Source organism: Meleagris gallopavo, chromosome 3 (assembly GCF_905368555.1).
Source record: "Meleagris gallopavo chromosome 3, MGAL_WU_HG_1.1, whole genome shotgun sequence".
Classification (NCBI taxonomy): domain Eukaryota; kingdom Metazoa; phylum Chordata; class Aves; order Galliformes; family Phasianidae; genus Meleagris; species Meleagris gallopavo.
The window spans coordinates 6058039-6075063 of NC_139406.1; the positions used below are offsets into that span (position 1 = coordinate 6058039).

General features: G+C 37.1%; 1 protein-coding gene across 2 annotated transcripts in view; it reads right to left on the reverse strand.

Moving 5' to 3' along the window:
* CDKAL1 (CDKAL1 threonylcarbamoyladenosine tRNA methylthiotransferase) overlaps window positions 1–17025 on the reverse strand; it is a 367634-nt gene that overhangs the window by 85563 nt on the left and 265046 nt on the right. For both annotated transcript variants that reach the window (XM_085220113.1, XM_085220114.1), the window contains 2 exons: window positions 14874–15054; window positions 211–273 (listed from right to left, as the gene is read on the reverse strand). In XM_085220113.1, the coding sequence (XP_085076239.1) occupies window positions 211–273; window positions 14874–15054 (244 nt within the window). The remainder of the gene's footprint in view (window positions 1–210; window positions 274–14873; window positions 15055–17025) is intronic.

Here is a 17025-nt window from a genome sequence, read left to right on the forward strand (position 1 = left end):
GCAAGTTACTGATTCCAGAAGTCAGAAAATGCAGTTTTTCAAGCTTGACTTGAAGAAACAAAAAATCATTCATACGACAGCATAATTTAAGTAACATGAATGCCTTCAATTTTCGATTTTCTTTCATTTTTGCATAAACATAAAATATAATTATCACGGATGTTTGGAATTATTCTTAATAACAAATGTAGATAGCATATTTTTCCTTACCTTATGATCATATGGATTGTATGAATGAAACAGCTGGGACAGATCCTTTGTTCTTTGTTTTTTCTGAAAAGTAATATTAATAAATAATCTCTGTTAGAAGAAGTAAAGGAAAAAGAAAGAAACTACGGATTTAAAAAGTTGCATGTAGGTACAAATTCTATTCCCACTTCGTTAATGGAACTGTGAGTATGAAGAGTAGTGTATGCAGATCAAGGATACTAAACATCACAGGAAACAATTAACGTATATATTAACAATGCTAAGGACATAACCTTCATAAAAATAACTAACAATATATAGAGCATCAGAGGAATGCGTAAACAATTCATATTTGTTTTAATTTCTGAACAATAAAACACAAATAAAGTTTTAGAATATAGATAAACTTTGAAGATCAGGCTCCAATCTTGCAAAGACCTGTCTGCTATTCTAGTGTTTGCTTGCACTCTTGCTTTTCAGCAGATTCAATTCAAAGGAAGGCGGTTTGAAGACGAATCATATATTATTTTTCTATCTCTTGATGATAATACTCTCATTGCCTTGATTGTTGAAAATTAATAGGTAGTATGCCATTAAATGCCAAGTCAAAGGGAAAGAGGTTCTTTCTGTTAAGGACAAAGTTCAAAGACAAAACCTGCTTAATCCAGTTTCTACTGAAATCAGTGAAAAACCTTTCAGTGATTTCAGCAGATGTTAAACAGAAATCTCATCTGCACTCTATAGAGAGGAGCATGGGAAAAGGAAAAAAAAACCAATACTCTTCATCTTGAATACAGAGATGAATCACATGGAAGTTCAGAGTTTCATTATGTCAAAATGTACGTTAACTTAATTAATAGCTCTGGAAGGCAGAGCATTCCACATTGGAAACTGGAAAGAGGAGACAAGAACTCTTTGCTTGCAGTCTGTCCTGTTGTTTCGTTTTAGCAATCGTTTCAGTGAAAGCAGTTATCCAGCATGCTGTTAACTAAATAGCTGAATAACTGCACCTTGAGAAACTATGGGACAATTCTGTAATTTTTGATTATATATTTTCTTTCCATACATTTTTATTTTCTATTAAATGTTCAGATGCACTTAGTTGTACAGGCAGTAACTTCAGTTACTAGTACAAATTTAAGACAACTGCATAATTCCAACTTCAAAGTATCAGACTAATATTACTACTTCTGTGAGGTCAATTACTCTGTTTCGGTTATGGCCACCGAATACTCAAAATAATTACCCCTATTTGAAGAAGAGTGCTGACTTTTGTTATCAGTATGGAGGGTTGCTTCTCTCATAGACAATTCTACCACAGTAATACAGCACACCTAATACACCTAATCAGCTTTGTTTCTGTGAGATTACCAAGCAACTTTAACAAAGTAATATTAATAAAGATATTTTTGATGGTATAGAATTTCTCAGAGATCTAATATGCCAAAGAAAAGATCTATCTTAGTAGAGGAACCTTGGCCCTCTAATCCCTATTAATACATGTTTTATTTTCAAAGGAAGAAAAACACTCTAACGAAAGGCTCAGGTAGTACAACTCAAATTCCATTTCCACCCTGCAATGACTTCAACCCTTGTACAATTATGCACAGCAACAGTACTTACAGTACTATAAAAAAGATTTAGAGAAATGCCCTAATAAATTGAAAAGTCATCAAAATGATTATTTAAAAATTACTTAAAATTAATTTAATACATAATCATGCAAGAAGTATTTTAACAAGGAATCTAGAGATCTCCACTAAACTTCCTAGGAAAGAAAACAAGCAAACAAACGAGCAATCAAACAAACAATAACAACAAAAAAACAAAAACACCAAAACAAAATTCAGAAAATAAAGTATAATTCTTGCTTTTTCTTACGGAAGGCTACTTCCCTCATTTCCACTTTGACTGCCTATGAAGTGAGTTTGAATACTTTCACTGAAGTACCTTTAGTAAATACCAATAAAAATTTATGACAGAAAACCCTCATTCTTCACCCTCACACACTAGACAAATTGCCATTTACAGTGCCATTACAGCTCTGTTGGCCATGACACATAATGAAGATGCCCATTGGTACACAACATTTACCATCATCTTCCATTTTTGTATTTTAGGAGACCACTCACTCACAGAAGGTAGAAGTTTTGCATTTGTATGGTTGGTTGGTTATGAAATAAAGTGTTCCTGATTGAGGAAATGCTGAAAATTCACGAAAAAAAGCTACATGCAAAGGAGTTTCTGGAGATATACCTGAAAAAACGCTCTCAGAAAAGTCACAGGATGTCCTGCATGCTTAGTTCACCTAAATCTATACGGTACTTGACTGGGCTGTGGGAACTTTGGATACGTTAAGACAAAGATGCTATAATTACAGGGTTGAAGTTGACCATGATAATTTGTGTCTTTCTAGAACACCAAGTTCACTCAACTCAGATCTATTAATAAAAAAACCCACAACAAATAAAAACATTTAAAAGTGTTTTTACCATTTTCAGAGATGAAGAAACAAGCACTGGGTTTAAGCTACTATAACAGTAACCCCTTCAAATCCTTAAATGTAGAGTATTAATTGTAAGTTTTTTAAATGGAGAAAAGGCATGGTTCCCAGCTCACCTGCAAGGGGAGGAAAGCACGAGAGCTGCGTCAAAGCAGGCCTCTCCACATCTAGACACAACAGGAAAGCAAGGAGATAATGTTCTTCTCTCTCTGCCTCTAAGGCACTATTCCAGACACTAAGCTTTCTGCTTCCTTTTAGCTTGAGCCTATTGATAAGCATCTCCCACGACTTTCCTTGATGCAGCTTGACTCCTATGTCTCTCTACTCACTACTAAGCCAACATCCTTTTCATACTGATCATTGAAAATAAAGTATGTGATCATGCAGACATTTTTTCACTTCTCTGCTTCAATACAATTTTAAAATGTTAAATTATACAGGAGATACAACATACACTTTTTATTGTTAGCTGAAGAGGTACGTAAAAGATTGACAAAGAATAGATGAAAGTGGACTTGAAGGACTGAGTTTAATATTGTACAATCATATATTTTACACAAGGCCAAGACAGATGGCCCTCCTCAAGTAAAGCACAGCTACTGTAAATGAACTATTTCAAGCTTATTACTAAAATACATGTAAATAATCAAGCGCTTCTCAAAAGACAGGCAGTGTTCAACATGCGATTATAAAATAAAAAACAGAAGAAAATACTTCATTAAATAAGCTGGGAAATGAAGTAACTACTGAATACTAAACACCATGGACTCACACAAATATATTAGACTTTTCTGTTGATGTTCTTTCCTTACTTGGTTCATAATTACCTGCCTTTCAGATGGCATTAATGTAACTTGTAAACTGCTTGCTTTCTTTTAAGCATCATAGATCTATAAAGTTTAGTGTGAAGGAGAGTTCAAATATTGCTCAGATACTTTTATTACAGATTACTTAGGAGAAGCTAACAAATGGAATACTCTCAGTTTTTCACCTAGTAATAAAGAATTTCAAGATTACTCCCCAATATGAAATGAGTGAGGCACCAATTCCCTATAAGTTCAAAGTTCAGTTTTAGTATGTCCCTTATCACCTTCAAAGTTCATAATAATTCTAGTCAAATATTACTACAGATCTGCAGATTCCACCAGTACCATTGAAGGTGTAAGCCTCAACTATATCGCCAACAAAATTCTCTCTTTTTTTTTTTTTTCTTCTAATTCCCTCTCTTACAATCCCTCTCTTCTGTACAGTATTGGTAAGAATTAAAACAAAATATAATTTTGCCTCAAGAACCTGACTTGATTTAGGCCTTATAAAGCATCTCATATTCTAGAGCATCATACCAAACAATAGCAATGACTTTTTTTTTTTCCAAACAAGTCTAGAAAACCACACCACTTACTTGTACAGAATATAATGGATTAGCTAATTTACAGATGAAACCACATTAAACTTTGTGAGCCAGGGTAGAATTTAACTGTAATATGAACTGTACACCTACCAAAAGTTTTGCATAAATAATTCTTTTACTCTATTATTTGTGAAATCCCACTTTATGGTTCAAGACTCAAAATACAGCATGAGACAAAGAACAAAAAAGTGGGAGCCAGGTTACAAAATGCTACTGGGGAGAATAAAGTAAAATACGCAGCTTTTTAGTTTAAATATTGTATACAGGCAGTGTTCTTGTAAATGTAGTCCACAGAGTCCTGTATTTTATAGGAACCACGGCAAAAAATGCTTTGATAGACTACAGAAGAAGGAAGTCACTTTGCAAGTACCTTCCCCAGCTGCTTCTTTTCTGAAACAGTGTATCCAATGCACTTTGTGTCATGGAATTTAACTTCAATAACGTACTTGTTCAGAACAGCAATGAAGCTGTATCCTCCCCCCCCACTCTGTAATTCAGGGCCTTAGGTAGTTCCAATCCCCAGAATTTTATAGGAGAATTGAGTTAGGAGCATCCTATCAAAAGACACTAACCGGTCTAATTTAAACCTCCAAAGAGTAATTTGACAAAATAACAGAAAGATGTAGCATCTACTATAACCAAGGTATACTTAAATGCCTTGCTGGGAGATTCAGTCCATAAATTTTTAAATCTCTGTACCCAATCCACAACATGGAAAAGCGCAAGTCACTGAAACTGCCAGGTTACCCAAGTTTACAGATTGCCTTTTGTTCTGCAAAACGATTTTAAGAAGTGATCATAAATTAACGAACCTTTGACCTTGAGTTATCCCATGCATTGCCTTTGGGTAAGCCTGAAAAAAATATCATGACTAGGATTTTTTTTACCAGATTTTGTGGTAAAACCAGCGTTCGTTATGTTTTTGTGTCCGTGCTCTGCAAAGTATGGAAGAGCAGGAATGATAACACAGAATCACAGCATCGTAGGGGTTGGAAGGGACCTCTGGAGATCAACTAGTCCAAACACCCTCCTAAAGCAGGTTCTGCACAGTAACTTGCTCAGGAAAGCATCCAGGTGGATTTTTAATCTCTCTAGAGAAGGAGACTACAACCTCTAGGCTGCTGGTACCAGTGCTCTGTCATCCTGAAAGTAATACAATTAGATGGAACTTCCTGAGTTATATTTTGTGCTTTCTGTCCATTGTCCTATTGCTGGGCACCATCAGAAAGAGCATGGTCCCATCCCTCTTGGCTCCAATACTTTAGCTATTTATAAGCATGGATAAGATCCCCTCTCAGTCCTCTCTTCTCCTGGGACTGTTCAGCCCCAGGTCTTTCAGCCTCTCATCATATGGGAGATGCTCCAGGCCCCTAATCATCTTCATGGGGCTCTGCTGGACTTTCTCTAGAAGTTTCCTGTCTTTCTTGAACTGGGGAGCACCAAATTGGATACAGTACTCCAGATGAGGCCTCACCGGGGCAGGGTAGAAGGGGAGGATTACCTCCCTCAACCTGCTGGTCATATCTTTTCAATGCACTCAAGTATACCATCTTCTTGGCCACAAGGCCAGGCTGCTGGCTCACTGTCAACCTGCTGTCCACCAGGACATCCAAGCCCTTCTCCGCAGTGCTGTTTTTCAGCAGGAGAGCCCCTATAACCTGTACTGATGCATGTGGTTATTCCTTCCCAGTTGTACTACTCTGCACTTGCCCCTGTTGAAACTCACTAGGTTCCTTTCCATCCAGCTCTCCAGCCTGTCCAGGTCATGCTGAATGACAGCACAGCCTTCTGGTGTGTCAGCCAATCCTCCCAGCTTTGTATCATCAGCAAACTTGCCGAGGATGCACTCTACCCCTTCATGCAGGTCAATGACTAAGTTGCACAACTGCCCATTTCAACACAAATCTTCTTTTTTGCTAGTTCTGAGTGGATGCATCAGACATCTCTGGGGATTTCCATGTAGAGGCATCAGTTTCAGCTCTGAGGTGAGTATCAACCATCACACTGTCAGAGATCAAGAATTCTTCCCCTGACTGTAAACTTGCTAGCAAGGTATAGAGCCCTGACTGCACAACAGAGTGCTGCTCCCAGCAGGGAGAAAGCAAGCCTCCTGTTGCCTTCCCCATACACCATCCCACAGGCTCCCACTTCCTATGGCTAACTCAATCCTACTGTCTTTCTGATTATATCTATAATGAAGCAGACAAAATCACTTTGGGAGTAGTGAGTCTTGACTTAACCTACCTGCATTACTCTGTTAAAACAGACATACATATATATGAATAATTAAAGCAGGTATGTATTGTGTTTTAGCTTGGTTTAAGAAATTGCTCTAATTTTTTTGATGTAACCATGCAAAAGGTCACTTAGTGTACAGTATATTATATTCAGCAGTTTATCTTAGTGTCCCAATATAGTGGACATTTTTCCAGTTCAAATTAATAGCAGAATTATACATTTATAATTAATATCTTTAGTCTTTGTATATTCTATACACTCAGTGATTCTTCATAAAAACAAATTTTAAACAAAGTTTGTTATGAGCCCATACAATTTGTGTTTTTTCCCCAAACAGAGAAACATATACATAACTGCACACACTTTTACTAAAAATATTAATCTAGAAAATGACCACAAACATTAAATTCTATTCAGGATTATGGCAACACAAATAATCACTGATTAGCCTCTTTTACATTTTAAGTAGAGATTCCTATTTATGAAAATTACAAATGTTTTCAAAAAACAGCGTAAGATCTTCCTAAGAGTATATGCCAACCTATTTGAACATAATTTCTTAAAGGGTCAATCTTCCATTAAACTACAGGCATTGTGATTTTCTCCTGAACTCTCATAATTTCAGCTACGTAACAGACTCTGCAGTCTCGCATATTTTATACATCTTAATGAATTCCTATTCCTTCCAGTATATTTGAGTTCTTTAATTTAGCATAGGATTAACATTTGTTTTTCCTATCATTCTCCTTAACAAAATCTCCCCCTAAATCTCCCCCTACACAGAAGTTACAAAGAAGACTTTCACAAATAAATCTATTACAAAAAAGGGTCTTCAGTGACCATTTATCCCATGGGACCTTGCATTTTAGCTGTCTTCACTGGATATACTGAGTTAATGCTGCGTTTCACTTCTGGTAGATTTCTATATCTGAAATTCAAACTCAAATTTTGATCTTTACCTCAATCTCTGTAAGGTGAACAAATAATAAAGTTATTGGTCACAAGGGATAAAGTGAATTGGAACTGTATTTTTACAAAAAAAAAAAGCAAAAAAAAAAAAAGCAGAATGATTCATAAGATGTATTTTAGTCATGAAATGATACTTCCATACACATTATACTTAGGATATACTGGGTTTATATATAAGTCCAGGACTACTGACCCGTCTACATTCTTTTTCTTTTCATAATGTGGTGAGAAATCCATGTCCTTGAAAGCACCCAGCTTTCCAGCATCCCAGAAACAAGGGCAGAATGATGGCAGCTGATAAGATACAGCATGGTACGGAATAGAGAGCAGTAAAGGATGCTTGCATACCTACAGACAAACATATGGACTGGACACGTAAAAACTGCCCCGTGTCTCCACTCCCTGCTTCATCCCAATCTATTATTCAGTTCTTCACTCTATTTCCAGTTGTTCAATAATTCCAAACCCCACATGGATTTTCAGTTCATTCATTGTGGGTGCTGTGGAAGATCCAAGTTCCAAAACACTCAGCAACCTGACTGACTGTGATGGCTCTGAAGGGGCACACTTATATTATCAAAGACAAATGGGGCTCAGGAAAGGGCCACCAAGAACCCACCTAAGGAGATTTCAGTGTCTTTCCACTGCAGATTTTATGAACCATCATAAAATAAATGTAACATGATTTGTTAATTATGGACAAGCTTAGTCACCTCCATGATACAAAATAAATAAATAAAAATATTGATAAGTCTGTGATGTTTTTTATTTAGAAATATATTTTTAACTGGATTTATGTCACAGGTAAATTCTTTTCCTGGAGTCTAAAATACCAGTTTTAGATAGACACAAAAATTAATACACTCAACCAGAACACATTTATGCTATACAGCAAAGCTAATAAGCAGTAAAGCTTAAACCATTTCAGTGACATAATTAATATCAGACCTGGAAAGACTATTAATTTGCTATCCGTGTTAAGTCTGAATTATTAAAATGCAATTATGCTCTCATTTGAGGAAGTTCAGAACTGCCAAAGCTGAAGTTTTTTTGTTTGTTTGTTTTTAAAAGAAATAGTTTTTTGTTTTTTTTTAATGTTCTGATGCATACATCCATTTTCATGGACTAAGAGATGGACAATATTCACTAATTCCTACAGCCACTTGCACTGTTTCCAACTCCAAGCAGACTGATTCATAAATGTATAAATTCATATAATTCTTAACTGAAAAAAAAAAAAAGATTTCTGATATTAGCTAACTAAAATTCAAGTACAAATGACAGAAAGCCGCACACTTCCATGTTTTTTTTCTGCTTACTTATGAGTCATTGAAGAGGAAAGAAGGAAAGAAACTAGGAATATACATGTTTCCTTGTATGCATCCGTTCTATAGGTATCCACGGGTATAGATGCAACATAACAGAAAATAGCAGGCTAAAGACAAGAATGCTAGATATTGAAAAAAATAGCATACAAAGTTTTTTGAGGACTGATAAACTCTGGAGCCTAGCAGTCATGCTGAATCTGTGTTCTGGTTTCATCCAACAGCAGCTCAGCACCACACACTCCTTTGCTTACTCCCTTCCCAGTGGAATAAGGGAAGAATTGCAAAAAAACCCCACAGAACTCATGGGTTGAGATTAAACTATTTATGATAGAAAAAAGGAAAAGGATAACAGTTATGACAAATGTTTACATATATATGTAGGTATATAACAAGAGATGCACAAGCCATTGCTCAGCACCTACCAACTGACACACCAGCTCAACTGCCTCCCACAGCAAAACCAGATTTTCAATTCAGCACCTGGTCAAATGAACGTAAGGAATTTGAACTCAGGTTGCATCTAGCTCAAAAATAAAAATGTTTTTATATTTCCGTAAAATTCTGTTCAGTAGCTTGAATCACAAAAACTATTTACAGGTAATTACTGTCCTTTCACTTCATCACACAAAACCCCGGTTTTGGCTACATAGTGAATGGTGAGCACTGGGGCAGATTTAAAGATACAGGAGTCTTAAAGAAGAAATATTTTTTACCATCTTTGTAATGGGGGGGAAAAAAAGAACTAGGTTCTCATGGGTCAGTCAGCTCTTGGGAAAACATGGAGAAAGGATGCAAAACTACTTATAAGCATCCAGAAAGGAAAACAAAGAAAACACAGATTTCCCCCCAGTATCCAGCAGCTGTATCAATCAGAATGAATTTCATCAGAGAATAAGTATTTTTTTTTTACATAAGAGAAAGCACAGCTGTCTTGATGGCTAGTAAGGCTTTTTACGGTGCTTCACATCATTCTCATAAAAACCGTAAGGAAACACGGTCTAAATAAAACTGCTAGAAAGCAAGCACAAAACTTGCTGGAAGAGGTTAACTTGGAATACCTCACTCAACAGTTCACTGACAAATAAGGATTATATATACAGAAATACACATATTTAATTTTTTTTCCCACTGTCTACCACCCTTCTGGGGTGCATTAAGAAGAGCGTGTCCAGCAGGTCGAGGGAGGTGATCCTCCCCCTCTACTCTGCCCTGGTAAGGCCTCATCTGGAGTACTGTGTCCAGTTCTGGGCTCCCCAGTACAAAAAAGACAGGGATCTCTTGGAAAGAGTCCAGCGGAGGGCCACAAAGATGGTGAAGGGCCTGGAGCATCTCCCCTATGAAGAAAGGCTAAGTAAACTGGGTCTGTTTAGCCTTGAGAAAAGAAGACTGAGAGGGGACCTGATCCAGGTTTATAAATATCTGAGGTGTGGCGGCCATAGCGGTGAGGCCAGTCTCTTTTCAGTGGTACGTGGAGACAGGACGAGGGGAAACGGACATCAGCTGCAGCATAGGAAGTTTCGCACGAATGTGCGTAAGAACTTCTTCACGGTGAGGTGACGGAGCACTGGAACAGGCTGCCCAGGGAGGTTGTGGAGTCTCCTTCTCTGGAGATATTCAAGTCTCGCCTGGACGCCTACCTGTGCGACCTGGTGTAGGGAACCTGCTTTGGCAGGGGGGTTGGTCTCAATGATCTCTAGAGGTCCCTTTCAACCCCTACAGTTCTGTGATTCTGTGATTCTCCCCTTCCAGCCTTCACATTTTTAACTCTCTGGTCCTAAACTTGCTGTAAAAATCCTTACTTAGGCAGAATAGCAAGCCATAAATAGAAGTGTGCTGCTGAGGAAACAAGTAGTATAGAGATACAGACATCAAACTCTTCTACCATATACTATAAAATATCCTGTACCTACTTCTGTTTCTGAGGCAAGTGACTTTTGGTATCACAAAACAGTTTGGGTATGAAGCTTGTAACTTATTTATCTCAGAATAGTAATCACAGTACTTAACAGCGAAAAAAAATCAAAGAGACAATCTTCAGAGGAATTAAAGGTAAGGCCTAGCAAGTGATTCATATTAAATTTTCCTGCTGGGAGCAAGGTAATTATTTTATGATACCTATAAAGAAAGGAAAAAAAAGAGGTAGTGAAGAAACTGAATACATTTCCTCTTCTACATGTCTTCTATCTGGACATCACAATACTTTTTTGCAATCTAAAAACAAAAAAGGCTTACCCTACTGAAAATCCTTATAGAAAGCTTGGAATCCAGTCATGCTGTCACTGAGGGCAGCATAATCATGAAGCTACAGTCACATCAGTGCTCTCAGAAAAGCTGCCATCTCTGGTTCTCAGCAGAGGTAAACTCAATTGTTCTACACTATGACACCTATTTGCAAAATGGCTATTTCATTTTGTTTCCCTGTGACAGAAATCAAGCTGATCATAAGATGACAACGTCCCCTAATGCTAGCAGAAATGGTGACAGACCAAATCTCAAGGACAGAGAGAGAGAACTCTTCCCCTCCAAGTCTCCAGAGAAATAACAGCTACCTTGAAAAACAAAGTGTAGAGAAATTAGAATCAAAGCAAAAAAAAAAAAAACAAAACTAGAGATGCTTGAAAGAAATAGTAATTTTTTTACATTTAGAATCAAAGCAGTCAGACCCTTTGCCAAGCAGATAAATAAAAAACTCTACCAAACCCCTCTAAATCCTGTTCCCTTACAATGCTCACTAGCATAAATAGCTGACCAGAACCTGTAATCTGAAGTGTACATCTATCAGCACCATCACTTTTATGAATAAAAGCAATAGGAAAGTGAAAAAACACAGATCCTATCTACAAATACTATCTGTATTTAGAGACAGTAATAACAAACTAGAAAATAGCATTTTGTAGTTCACTCTTTTTAAGACTTATTTAATGGTTTTACAGAGAACCCATTGGAGATAATGAACAACCAGACTCATCCCTGAAACAAAGTATTCAGCAGTAGGTGGATAAAACAGGGGGTAAAAGCATTAAAGTCTCAAACAACACCTTGACTCATTTTTCATACACGACTCAGCAAATCCCTGCCATTGCTTACAAATAAAAGGCATTCTTACTTTTGCTTAACTGAGCTCTAACTTTTCTCAAGACCGAAGAGAGCATTTATAGTAAGCATAGCCTAACTGACTGTTATAAGTGATGAGACCATTTAGACAGATGTCTGATTCTCCACGGACACTTTTTCTCCAGGAGGAACAAGAAAAGCTTGCAGCCTTAGCTGTGTTACCTGAATTTGTGGTGGCAGACTTGTCCATCTGGATTAGTGTCATCTGCCCTTTTAGAAGATCAGTGCCTGTAAAGCTTTCAAAGATAAATCATCTCTGCGAAGGAAAGATTCCTTGTAGACCCACTGATTTTACTTTATTTTTTTCTATTTGGTCTTACCATGAAGTCCAAGTGAGATTTTTATCCAGAAAAGCAATTGTATTTACAACTTTTAGCAAAACTATCCACTAAAGATTTAAAAGCACTAAATGTTACCATGCTTAGTACTCCACCAGCTGTCCCTAAAATACATCCTTCCTGGAAAGAGCTAATTTAAAAGGAACTGACAAGGCAAGTATGTTATTACCACAGCTGTGATAGTTGGGCAGAAGCACTGAAGCTGCCTTGAACCAAAGTTAGAGAACTGGACTACACTGCAGTGGAGTAGTTTGCACATAGCAGCAAATCTCTTGTAGAAATACTGCAAAGCAAAAAGTAACAGCAAATAAACCCAGACTTTAGGAAAAAATATAAGAATGACAATTATAAAATAATATATTCACTGGTTCTGCATCTGTGGTTAAATAATACAGATTAAATTATTTTCAAAGAATGAGATCCTACCAAGAGTTTCAGTGCAGAGAATACTGTTACAAACTTCCTGTAAAAGCACTGGGTCACACATTTAGACTGGTGGTATAATCCATTGCATAAGTGTACACTCAAAGACTTGCACCTAATATTTCAATATCACTTATGTGCTATTTCTTTCCCTAAACAAAAGCAGTTAAAGGAAAACAAACAAACAAACAAAAACAACAACAACAAAAAACAACAGAATGATGACAGGAATAATATTTTGTAAAAGAATGAAGTGTGCATAGCATGTGTGGTGGCTTCTTCTACTAGCAGAGTAACACAGAGGATAAGTTACTGTAGACATGGAATAAAATGCCACTACATTCCTTCTAATGCCACTAGCTTCTATCTAGAAGTTTTGTAAATGTAAAGCTTAAGACAGCACAGTCTCCTTCCTTTCTCTTTGACTGGTTACTCTCTTCTTCTAGACAGATGGAAGAATAAAGGATCTGAAGGTGTTCAAGGTCAGGTTGGATGGGGCCATGGGCAACCTGATCCAGTGCCTGATTTAGTGGGTGGCAACCCATGTCAGTGGGATTGGAGCTAGATGATCTTTAAGGTTCCTTGCAACCTGAGCCATTCAGTGCTTCTATGATCTCATATGACTTTTTAAAGAACTACAGAAGAAAAGAGAAAAAAAATTATTAATCACAGATTTTCCACCAGCCCTGGATTAGAGGCTTCATCTTTTTTGAGTGTTCTTACTCTATTTAACCCTAAACTCGCGCTAGAAATAAGAAGAATGTGAAATTGGGTTAAAATGACATTACCATTTTCCAAGTAACCATCCCACCCACAGAACAGCTAATACTCTTTTGATAAATGAGCTCTTCACACTATGTCTTCCCAGGACACACAGTTGAACAGAAGTGGGCAAAACGACCTAAGCTCTTTGCACCTCTTGTGACAATACAGCACCTACAAACTAGTGGATGGAAGAATATAAATCAAATCATTTTTCAGTTTTTAAGTTGCCTAACTTCCAGAAATCACATTTGTGCATATTTTTCATTTTAATGACCTTACAGAAAGCATTCTAAACTAATAAAAATAATTCAATTGTGTCAGTTTGTTACGCTAAGTATAGTATTTCAACAACAGCTGCTTATGTCTGAAAACCCATATTTTCTATTATGAGATTGACTACAATAAATGAGCAATCGTTACTCAAGAGGTACTTCTCTGAATAATAAATTGCAGAGGCCAGATATACTCTCATTTCCTGTCTTCTGCAGCTGACATCTTACAGAATTCATGGAATACACTGAGAGCAAGCAGAGACTCTTCACTTTCAGAAACACAAGTGGAGGAATAGAAGTACAGATACGTAGGTTTGACTTCCTATTAGAGTACCAGGATAAGCAAATGGAAATAATCAGTTTTTACTCAAACAGACTTACGTTGTTGGTCAACTTTCATTCTTATACTGATAGGAAATATAAATGTTACTTATGCCAGTAATAGTGAGACAATAATGATCTAAATTACTGTACTGGCAGTCCGCTACACTTATTTGTTTGGAGAAAAGTTATAAAATTTTGCAGAGTAATAAATTCAATTAAGAAATTAATACATTCGTATATGATTGCTAGTATTAATTACAAAAAACTATTTCTAATCAATCAAAATATAGTCAATAGCCACCTGCTTTCTATAATAAGTTGGTTCCTTTCCACATATAAAGTGGTATAAAGTGGTTCCTTTCCACATATGATTCTGAGATGAAAATGTTGGGTTACTAGGAAGGGACCCATTTTTAAGCTAAAAGCAGAAAAAAAAAGACATCTCAAAACTGAAAGACTAACTGCAAATTTCTTCAGGAATCAGGAAGACTGATTTTTTAAGTACAGTATAAGTTATATATACATAACTTAGAGTATAACTTATAACACTATTTATAGGTGCCCTGTGGAATTATTGTGTGCAAATTTGATATCTGACAAATGAATCACATATTATTATTGCTCTATTGTTAAAACTTTGCACAATTATTCACAACAGGTTTAAGACTGCTGGAGTCACAGAAGTCTTAAAATGGGGAAAAAGAAACTTAAGCAATTAGCTACCGTTCTTAGCACTTACTCAATCCAAACTTGATAGCAAAAACATGACTTCAGTATAACTACTATTTTACTCTTCCTAGCAATCTAAACAATAATTAATGTATGACAAAGCACCCAGTGATCTAGCTAATCTCTAAAAGCAATTCAAGCATTTACATAAATCTTTAATTGAACTGTAGCAGAGTTTTGCAGAAAATCTACATTTACATGCACATGCTTTATGCATTTAAAAATATCTGAATATGCAATGTACAGTGGAGAAAAAAGAATGTGTCTTACCACCGCAGCTGGAACTTGATGCATTTTTGCAGCAGGAGTTCCTGGGCGTGGGTAGAATTGATTAATAAATAAGCTTGGAAACTTATATTGTTCTACAAGTTTCATAGTTTCTTGAAAATCTTCATCTGTCTCTCCTGGAAAACCACAGATGATGTCTGTAGCAATTGTTATTCCAGGCACTCTGTAAAGAAAGTAGAAAGAATTACTGAACTTAGGACGTGTAAGTCTTATTCCCCCAAAAGCTAGCATACATGGACTTAAAACTCCTCAAATTTATCTACAGAAATTGAAGCCTAAAATGATCTTTAGAGGAAGAAAGAAAGAAATAGATACATAAAATGATTGGTTGGGGATGAAAAATACATTTGGTACTCAGCAGACAGCACAAGCAATATAGAAGACACTGCAGCAAATAATGGATCAGTATCATGATAGAAGAGTGAGAACACTTGGGCTAACTCTTCCTTTATCAGAAATTCTAGGTGATGACAGATTTCTTAAAGTCTATTACTTGATCCACAAAATGTGTAACTTCTGAGCCACTAGAATTTTTAACACTGCTTTCAAAAGAGATCAGGATATCCAAAAAAGGGGGTTGGCATCTCACGAAACCTAGAAATTACGAATATCAGTAAGACATCTTTTAGTCACAATTTAATTTCTAACTCAGTACTCCACAGAAGCCAAATATTCTTTGTGCTAAAAGGAAAACAAAATACCTCAGTTTACAGCCACTGAGCAACCCTGTTCATCAATTCAACAGCTCCTAACTGTTGCACTTGGACTGAAGATGCAGAACCTTAAGCACATGGCCCAGAAAAAATGAGTTCTTCAACCAAGAAATTACTGCATGGTATTTACAGAGCACTGCATGGGACCCTGGAGATATCAGCACAGCTTTCTGAATGTGACGATAGCCAGCTGGATGACCACTGTCTTATGAGAAGCTGGGAAAACTCTGAATTGTTTTGTGTCTCTGCCAGTTTGTTTCGAAAGTAGGAATAATGACAAACCTCTTCTGCTGATAGGCAGAAATGAATAGTGCTCCCAGTGCTCCATACTGACACAGACAAGGCTGTGGTTCCAGAAGAGTTGGTTTCTGGACAGTAATAATGATAAGGTGGAGAAAATATAATTTACCTTTCCTAGTAAGCATCCCATACAGATATTGGTAGCATCTGACTTAAAGTAGGTTTTGTTTTAAGTAGGGGGAATAGATGAGATGCTTTCTAGAAATCCCTTCCAATCTAAATGCCTCTATAGTACTTAGGTAGGTGATAGCAAGCGAACAGCTGAGACCTGTTCTCTTAGAGGTGCCTTGTTACAGTGCATCACCATAGAAAAAATAATGCTGTGCTTATAGTGGGCAGAGAAACTTGAATTGGCATAGCCAAAAGAATCCTTCTGCAACACTGAGGTCTACTGCAACAGGAGAATCTATTGATAAAAGACCCAGGAAAGGGGAAGAGGAGAGTATTTTTCTTAGTAATTTGATTAGGTGCAATATTAGAGGATGCAAAGTTATATTCAACCCAACGTTTTTTAGCACAAACAGTAAATGGTGGTAAATATCTTTTGTGACTATTTAAACTTAACAGAACAAAAGAAAATGGCTTGTGTCAGGAATGGCGTGGTGAGCAGGACTAGGGAAGTCATCCTGCCCCTGTACTCGGCCCTGGTGAGGCCTCACCTCGAGTGCTGCGTTCAGTTCTGGGCACCTCAGTACAGAGAGGACATGGAGGTGCTGGAGCAGGTCCAAAGAAGGGCAACAAGGCTGGTGAAGGGCTTGGAGAATATGGCCTATGAGGAGAGACTGAAGGAACTGAGTTTGTTTAGTCTGGGAAAGAGGAGGCTGAGGGGAGACCTTACTGCTCTCTTCAAACACCTGAAAGGTGCTCACAACAGAGCAGGGCTGGTCTCTTCTCACTGGTGACAGGACGAGGGGAAATGACCAGGGTAAGTTTAGGTTGGGTATCGGGAAACACTTCTTTACAGAAAGGGTTGAGTTGCCATTTCTGGATGTGTTTAGAAACTGTTTGGATGAGGAGGGTTGTTAGAGTTAGGGTAGCATGGTTAGGTTGTGGTTGGACTCAATGATCTTTAAGGTCCTTTCCAACCTGAGTGATTCTACGATTCTAAATAATTTGCATGT